The sequence below is a fragment of the Bufo bufo genome, chromosome 10, assembly GCF_905171765.1.
Source record: "Bufo bufo chromosome 10, aBufBuf1.1, whole genome shotgun sequence".
Lineage (NCBI taxonomy): Eukaryota > Metazoa > Chordata > Amphibia > Anura > Bufonidae > Bufo > Bufo bufo.
The window spans coordinates 116182127-116190834 of NC_053398.1; the positions used below are offsets into that span (position 1 = coordinate 116182127).

Consider the following 8708-nt stretch of genomic DNA (forward strand, 5'->3'; position numbering starts at 1 on the left):
TGTGTATATACTGTATATGTGTGTATGCTGTATATGTATGTGTATATGCTGTATATACAGTACAGACCAAAAGTTTGGACACACCTTCTCATTCAAAGAGTTTTCTTTATTTTCATGACCTTTGAAGGCATCAAAACTATGAATTAACACATGTGGAATTATGTTTCAAAAGGTATTTATTGAGTTTTGCATATAAAAAGAAAACACCATGACAATAATGATAGAAAAAACAAAAGAAATTAACACATGAAAATAAAACATCTCTTGGGTACAATGTAGTAGGGTTACATATAGTTAGGGATTGGGAAATGGAGCAGGAAGTCAATCCTCCTGCTTTCGGTTCACAAGAAACACATTCTTATAGAGAGACAACCTGACGTAGGTCCGAAGAATGAGATGAGGATAGCCAGGGTTCCCACACCTTTTCAAAGGTGGAAAACGAGGTCTGTGTGCGGATGGCCGCCAATTTTTCGAACATCAATATTTTATTTATTCTATCTAGGACAGCCTGGAAGGACAATGAGTCTGATCGCCATTTAAAAGCTATATGAATTCTAGCTGCAAGTAAAATAAATTGGGCAAGTTTAAATTTTGCATAGGATAGCCTATGGGGTTTGAACCCCTATAAGGCATAATGGCACTGTAAAGGAAAACTAAAATCTAGGACTAATGAAATCAGACTCACTATCTGGTTCAGAACCTCTCCACTATGGGGCAAGACCACCAGATATGAAGCATTGAACCTTCCTCATTACATCCTCTGAAGCACATAGGTGATACTTCAGGGTAGATATAGTGAAGTCGTGTAGGAACCCATGTAAGTTCTATGCATACTTTTATGGAGGATTCAGCTAATGTGACTTGCCTAGAACCCTTAGATAGGGTCTGTGATCGCTGGGACCATTTGGAGGGAGGAAAACTCTTGATGTAAATCTTCTTCCCAGGCCCTCATGTAAGACAATTTCTGGCCTTCAGGAATAGTATTGAGGGCTCCATAAACCCCTTGATAATAGGCCTTGTCTGTATAGTGAGTATGTAAATAGAGCATTCAAAAGCAGTAATTCCACTTTTGATTAGGGATTTGGACAGATTTCAAGTATGAAAATATTTGCCCCATGACAAATAGACATTGTCAGGAGGAGAATATTTGTCTTTAAAATCTGCAAGCGTCATCAATTACCTCTAACTGTGAATTTGTGTAGAGCACAGAGTTGGTATTGGACCAACCATTCAAGATTACGATGTTGAAGGGCCTGGCAAGAAGACTGGGCTTCCTATGATGTTTAATAGCGGGGTATGGCTTGGACTGAAGAGCAAATTTGAATCTAACTGACCTCCAGAGTAACAGGGAGTAGTAGGACAGAGGAGAGTTGACACGTAAAGTCTGAGGAAGTAGTAGAGGTGTCCCAGGTCAGTGCTTTCCAGGTATAGGGGTTAAGATTAGAACATTCAATCGAGATCCATAACGGGTGTTCACGTGGAGTAGATGAGTCAGAAACATTTGGGCCATTCTAGCTGCTTGGTAATATTTTACAAAGTCTGGGACAGACAAACCCCCTTGGGTCTTATGCTTATACATGGTAGCTTTGGGATACGTGGGCGTTTGTTACTCCAAATAAATTCATGACATCTTTCTGGATAGATCTAAGATCCCCTAATAAGACAGGTACTGGTAGGGCCCTAAATAAGTATAGGAGTCTGGGGAGGATCACCATTCTGATGATGTTTATCCTGCCTACCCATGAGGTTTGTAATGATTGCCATGAAGCTAAATCTTGCCGAATCTTACGGTACATAGGTAGATAATTAGTTCTATAAAACCAAATCTAGGGCATTTGGCAGTAGTACACCTACGTAGGAGATATGATGGGTTCTGTGTTGAAATGGAAAATGTTGATGTATCATTGTTTTAGTGGAAGCAGGTGTGTTACACCAAAGTAGTTCAGATTTAGAATGGTTAATAGAGAGGCCAGAAGCTTTGGTGAATGACTCTAAGAGTTTTAATAGAGAAGGAAAGGAGATAATGGGATTGGTAATAGAAAGAAGAAAGATCATCTGCAAAAAGGCTTAGTTTGTGATCCTTTCCTCCAATCACTAATCCTTTAATATCAGGTTGGATCTTATGTGGGCTGCTAGGGGTTCTATAGGCCAGTGCAAATAATGCCGGTGAAAGAGGGCATCCCTGCCTTGTTACCTCGTCTAATTGGGATGTGTGAAACTTTTGTAGTGGGCAGTTTAAGAGAAGCCTCTGGGTTGGAATAAAGAGCTTGTAAAGCAGCAAGGAAGGGACCCTTTTATTCCCACTGCTGAGAGAACCCCGTGGGAATTATATACATAACAAACAAGTGTGAAACAACTGAAATATGTCATATTCTAGGTTCTTCAAAGTAGCCACCTTTTGCTTTGATTACTGCTTTGCACACTCTTGGCATTCTCTTGATGAGCTTCAAGAGGTAGTCCCCTGAAATGGTCTTCCAACAGTCTTGAAGGAGGTTCCCAGAGATGCTTAGCACTTGTTGGCCCTTTTGCCTTCACTCTGCGGTCCAGCTCACCCCAAACCATCTCGATTGGTTTCAGGTCCGGTGACTGTGGAGGCCAGGTCATCTGGCGCAGCACCCCATCACTCTCCTTCATGGTCAAATAGCCCTTACTTTCAAAGTTTTCCCAATTTTTTCGGCTGACTGACTGACCTTCATTTCTTAAAGTAATGATGGCCACTCGTTTTTTCTTTACTTAGCTGCTTTTTTCTTGCCATAATACCAATTCTAACAGTCTATTCAGTAGGACTATCAGCTGTGTATCCACCTGACTTCTCCTCAACGCAACTGATGGTCCCAACCCCATTTATAAGGCAAGAAATCCCACTTATTAAACCTGACAGGGCACACCTGTGAAGTGAAAACCATTTCAGGGGGACTACCTCTGAAGCTCATCAATAGAATGCCAAGAGTGTGCAAAGCAGTAATCAAAGCAAACGGTTGGCTACTTTGACGAACCTAGAATATGACATATTTTCAGTTGTTTCACACTTGTTTGTTATGTATATAATTCCACATGTGTTAATTCATAGTTTTGATGCCTTCAGTGTGAATCTATAATTTTCATAGTCATGAAAATAAAGAAAACTCTTTGAATGAGAAGGTGTGTCCAAACTTTTGGTCTGTACTGTATCTGTGTATATACTGTATATGTGTTTATACTCCGTAGGCCATTATGCCCTTCACTTACAATAGCTATATCAGATAGCATTACCTGTAGTGAAAATTCTTTGCTAAGGTCTTAAAAATCTGCAGTATTTTAAAATATGCTACTCATGTTTGTATGTACTTTTCTCTGAATTTGACCGTCGGGTTTACATTTTGCATTGCAAATACAATATCCCATATGTAGTATTTCCAATTGTATGTTATATTTTGTATAAATGTATGTAAAGGTATCGGTGGCATTAGGAATGGAACATTCTATTCCTCCCCTCTTGGTAGGAGTGGATAGTCCTACTTCTGCTAGGAGGGGGAGCTCTTGAGAGTTCTATGGAGAGTGAGCATGGCAAGTCTGGAGTGAGGGAGCACATCCATCTGCTCCCGCTCCATGGGCCTTTGGGAAGTAGATATACAGCTCGTCTGTGAGGACTACTACTCTAGGGAGACTGCATTGTCCCAGGTCACCAGATGATCTAAGAGCCATAGCATACCAAGTCAGAAGAGTGATCAGGACCTACAGCTATACAGACTCCACTGCAGATGAAGGGATAACAAGTTAAGACACCTATCACCACAGTGCAGGACAGGCACACTCAAAAGCCAGCATATAATGGGTGGACACCTATAGCTACAAGAACCATCTTATTGCTGTTGGCAAAGGGAAATCAGTAGAGAAAGAAGGACTACTCTAGAGTGCTATTGTCTGCCATCTTGCCTGCCACCTCACCTCATCATCTGGAGATAGAGAAATTGCCCCTTGTACAGATGACAGCTGGATGTACTGTAACTCATCCTTTGCACTTAGTAAGAAAAACTTTTGTTATTCTTCTATGTCTGCCTGATCCTATAACATCACCTTTTCACAGCCTGAACCCCATGGAGTGATGGTCTAAGAGAGTATATCGTGACAACTCATCTCATCAGGGCCACTACCACTCCCATCCTCTGCACTTGGCCCCTGAAGGCCTTGCTGCACAAAAGGTAAAATCCAAGGCAAAATTCTGTTACAAATAAAACTTTTTCTCTCCAGAAATTACTTTTCTGATGTAGACATTTTGGCAGCAAATGAAACGCTTTACCCTCAGATTCTGATGTTTTGTATCTTTATAGTTATACCAGTTTTCATCCTACAATGTAAAGGGGCATTAAAAGACAAGATGTTGTTATCATTCTCCTCCATTAACTTAAAGGGAACCTGTCACTGGGATTTTGTGTATAGAGCTGAGGACATGGGTTACTAGATGGCCGCTAGCACAAGCGCAATACCCAGTCCCCCTAGCTCTGTGTGCCTTTTATTGTGTAAAAAAAAAAACAATTTGGATACATATGCAAATTAACCTGAGATGAGTCAGAGCTTGAAAATATGACTCTTCTCTGGTCACACAAGTAAGATATGACTCTTTTATGTTAATTTGCATATGTATCAAATAGTTTTTTTTTACACAATAAAAGCACACAGAGCTATGGGGACTGGGTATTGCGGATGTGCTAGCGGCCACCTAGCAACCTATGTTCTCAGCTCTATACCCAAAATCCCGGTGACAGGTTCCCTTTAAGGTCCCTTTACTAGAGACGTCAGGGCAGCATATTGACGGGAAATAAGCGTTCCTTCCTTATAATCTGCTGCTTGGCTGATGGAGAAGACCTCTGCAGCAATCACCTCCATTGTATGGGGTTCTTATGAGTGCTCGTTACCGATTATCTTTAGGATTCTTGGCTCGTGTAAAGGGCCCTTTAGCCGTGCATGATGTCACGTCAAACCTTACTTATCATTTATTATACATTTTCTCCTAAAGTTATGTATAGATATAATAAAGACAAACTTACTATAGATTTTAATATTTATTAATTCATGAAAGATCTTACAATCATGTAAATAAAGACTTTAGATAAAGTCACTTTCTATAGAAAGGAGCAGAAGATGATGAACCGCTCTTCAGGTGAAGGAGCTGCTTTATATCTTAGCAGCTTCCTTCTGTCACATCCAGTAGGTGAAGGAGCTGCTTTATATTATAGCAGCTTCCTTCTGTCACGTCCGGTAGGTGAAGGATCTGCTTTCTATCTTTGCAGGTTCCTTCTGTCTCTGCCACCACATTGTAGATGGTTACATAGCAAGTATGGCTGAAAAGAAGTCCTTCAATTTCAACCTTTTAATTACTTGCTATGATGATCCAGAGGAAGGCGAAAAACCCCTGAGGAATATTAGTTGTCCTCATATAAGGGGAAAAATATTCCTCCCTGACCCCAAATATGGCGATCGGAATGAAACCCTGGATTGTTGGTGCTCCAATCTACGTGGATGTTCAGTGGTGGACACTCGGTAGGTTTGTCAAATCCGGTTAAAGGGAAAGTCCGGTTGAGTTGTCTTGTCCGGTGTTTGCTGTAAGAATAAGAAGACAGATATACATGTCTAGATCAGTATCTCATGGGATAAACACTTTCCACATCCTGTAATCTTTACAGGGACAATCAGCTCTTCATATATGTCCTGTATAACTGGGGGCTCTTCATTTATCACCAATACTAGTTACTCAAGGATAGTCGTAGTCTCTTGGTTGAATAAAATAAACTATTTGTTTCCATTGTTTTCAACCCTCCCTCTGCCTCCTTTTCCTTCTATCCTATCCCACCTTTTTCCAAAAATGCATAAAAACAATTTTTCCGCATTAACCACTTATTGGGATAGAACTACACAACGACTAGGATCACACAATTCTCAGTCATACAGTAAAGATGCAAATGCAACTCTGGTGCAACCATCATACCACTTATGAATATCATAGTCGCCACTCCGTACCATCACGACCACCACAATTATAAAACAATATGCAATCTCTTTATTAGATAAAAAAAATTATTCTTTAATGTCTTTGTATGGAGACTTCAGTTGGGTGACCATTGTCACCTTGTAGTTCTAGCCTTACTGTTCTCTTATCTAATGCTAGGTTCACATCACGTTTTTCCTTCCGTTTAACGTATCCAAAAAACATACACGTTAAACCCGATGCCTCCGACTGATGCCATACAGTGGCATCCGTTCACCAATGTAAAAAACAAGTATACATTTTTTTACAGGACTGTGCAGGATAAAAGAACGTGGTGTGCTGCGTTTTTGTATCCTTTTTTCAATAACGCAAACGGAGGCATAAAACGTGATGCGAATCCACCCTAACAATTATAAAGGCTCCAAGATGATTCTCTTAGAAGATTTAGATCATTCCCCATAATAGTTGCATAATTTAGAGGGAGCACTACACACCAATGATAACACTTTGTACGTCACTAAGGGATATACTTACATTGTCCAGTAGGAATGGTGGGTGAGTTATGGGGACAGTGTAATGATGATCAGTCATGGAGGTAAGCTGGAGGTCACAGTCCAGGCTGGAGACTTTGCAATAAGCATAATGCCTTAACAACAAAAAAATAAACCATGAGAAAAGTTGCTCTTATTGTCCTATGACCATCTATATGACCAATGCATTAATTGTCTTCTCAGTTGGCATGAAAACTTATGGGAAATGGCTTATCTTCCCTCTCTACTCACCTGCCATGGTAGCATCTATATGTGGTGGTCGATATTGGCTCATCCATGGTACAGGAGCTGCTTCATGGTGTCAGGTAGGTTGTGGAAAGTAACAGGAATTCATAGATAGAGAATACGTATGGATTTCTGGTTTGACTTAGTCATCCACCAGCTTTATTCACAGACCAGTTACTTTTATTTCTTTCTGAATGGACTCATAGCTAATACTTTGTCCATCCAAGTTTGGTTCTGCATGATGACAGGATGATATTGTCTTGACCACTCTGGACACACAAAGCTGAATTGGTTGAAGATCTTCTGGTGTTTAGATCTTATTATGTTTGGCATTTCAGCATATTCCAGAGTTTGGTTAATATTTAGGTCAATAGGAGCTGCCATCACGTTCGCTGGTGGTACCATTCTCCTGGCTTCCACATCTTCCCAGTTGATGTCTGCAAAAAATGGATGTTTTTTTATGTCTCCCTTCACTCCTAGCCGCTGGAACTGATTTTTACACAGCAGCCCTTGTAAGAGGTTGTCTGCTTCAGGAGTCAGAGACGAATTTCGGTAGACTGGAGGACAGTTGAGGACAGAATGCTCAATTTCTATTGGATGTTTTCCAGGAAAAGGACCCCTTCTTGTGTACAGTTTGCACAGAATCACGCCAATTGCAAAATAGTCTACCCCTTGTCCATGTGAGTTGCCGTTCACCAGTTCTGGGGCTGCGAATCCTGGTGTACCTATGCTCCTCTTTGAGGGACCCTGATGCACACCCATTGCTGCCATGCCAAAGTCTGTTATTTTGACATGGCCGTCTACTGTCAGAAGGATGTTTAGTGGCTTTAGGTCCCTGTGTAGAATGTCTTTGTTGTGCAGGAACTCTGTGCCACAGACCACTTCTGCCAAGATGAATCGTATTGTGGCAGTATCAAGAGGAAAGATCTTTCTCATAAAAACAAACAGGTCTCCTCTGGTGGCCAATTCCATGACGTAATAGACAAAGTTTAGGGTGTGAAAGGCAGCCAGGCCGTGAATCAGGTATGGACTTTCATGGGATAGTTTTAAGACATGGCGCTCTACCAAACTGTATCCACTCTCCGTTAAATCCCGTTTATTTGAAACTTTGATGGCAACACATTCTTGGCGGATGATATCTCTTGCCAAGTAGACTTGACCAAAGCTTCCTGCTCCCAGTTTCAGATGGAAAGTAAAGGACTCTAATGAAAGGGGTACTGTGGCAGATGGTTCCTCGCCAGACTGGTCAGGTTCCTCTAAGAAGATGCCACTTTTGGTGGTTTTCACGTTAGGGCTACTGCTGCTCTGAGAGGATTTGGTAGATCTGCTGAGCTCCTCTGGTGTTTCCAGTTCTACAGAGCTGTCATTAGTGGTTGAGTCTTTCTCAGATCCACCATCTTTTCTCTTTTCATTGACCGTCATGCTTTTATTTTCCCCCTTATCTTCCTCATTTTTCTTTCCTTACATGTTACTTTGGCTGTTTGTAGGAAACAGAGAAAACCTGCATTATATAAATATATATATTTCATTCCTATCCCATAGCAAAACACATTCATAGGTGGTCACAACATGGAACATAAATTTCACATTATATTCACAAAGTATAAAACTCTAAGGCCCCTTGCAGATGAGCGAGTATTCCGTGATGCGAATGCATTGCGCCCGCACTGAATCCGGACCCATTTATTTCAATGGGTCTGTGTACATGAGCGTTGTTTTTCACGCATCACTTGTGCGTTGTGTGAAAATCGAAGCATGTTCTATATTCAGCGTTTTTCACGAAACGCTGGCCGCATAGAAGTGAATGTTTGTAAAACCTTTAGTTTTTCATCACGCCAGTGCAAAATGCATTAAATCGCATTGCACCCGCGCAATAAAAACTGAACAACTGAACGCGATTGCATACAAAACTGAATGAACTTGCTTGCGAAATCGCACATTTTTCACTGAACGCATCTGCAACGCAT

The 8708-nt window shown here is 41.0% G+C and overlaps 1 protein-coding gene across 1 annotated transcript; it reads right to left on the reverse strand.

Annotated features, from left to right (window-relative positions):
* Positions 1-6921: 6921 nt before the first annotated feature.
* On the reverse strand, positions 6922-8163 carry LOC120980074 (protein kinase C theta type-like). Its single transcript, XM_040408944.1, has one exon. It carries the CDS (start codon positions 8161-8163, stop codon positions 6922-6924), a length of 1242 nt encoding a protein of 413 aa, XP_040264878.1.
* Positions 8164-8708: the final 545 nt, after the last annotated feature.

Excerpts from the sequence above, each read along its gene's own strand:
- LOC120980074 (XM_040408944.1), bottom strand. The coding sequence starts at position 8,163 with ATGACGGTCAATGAAAAGAGAAAAGATGGTGGATCTGAGAAAGACTCA.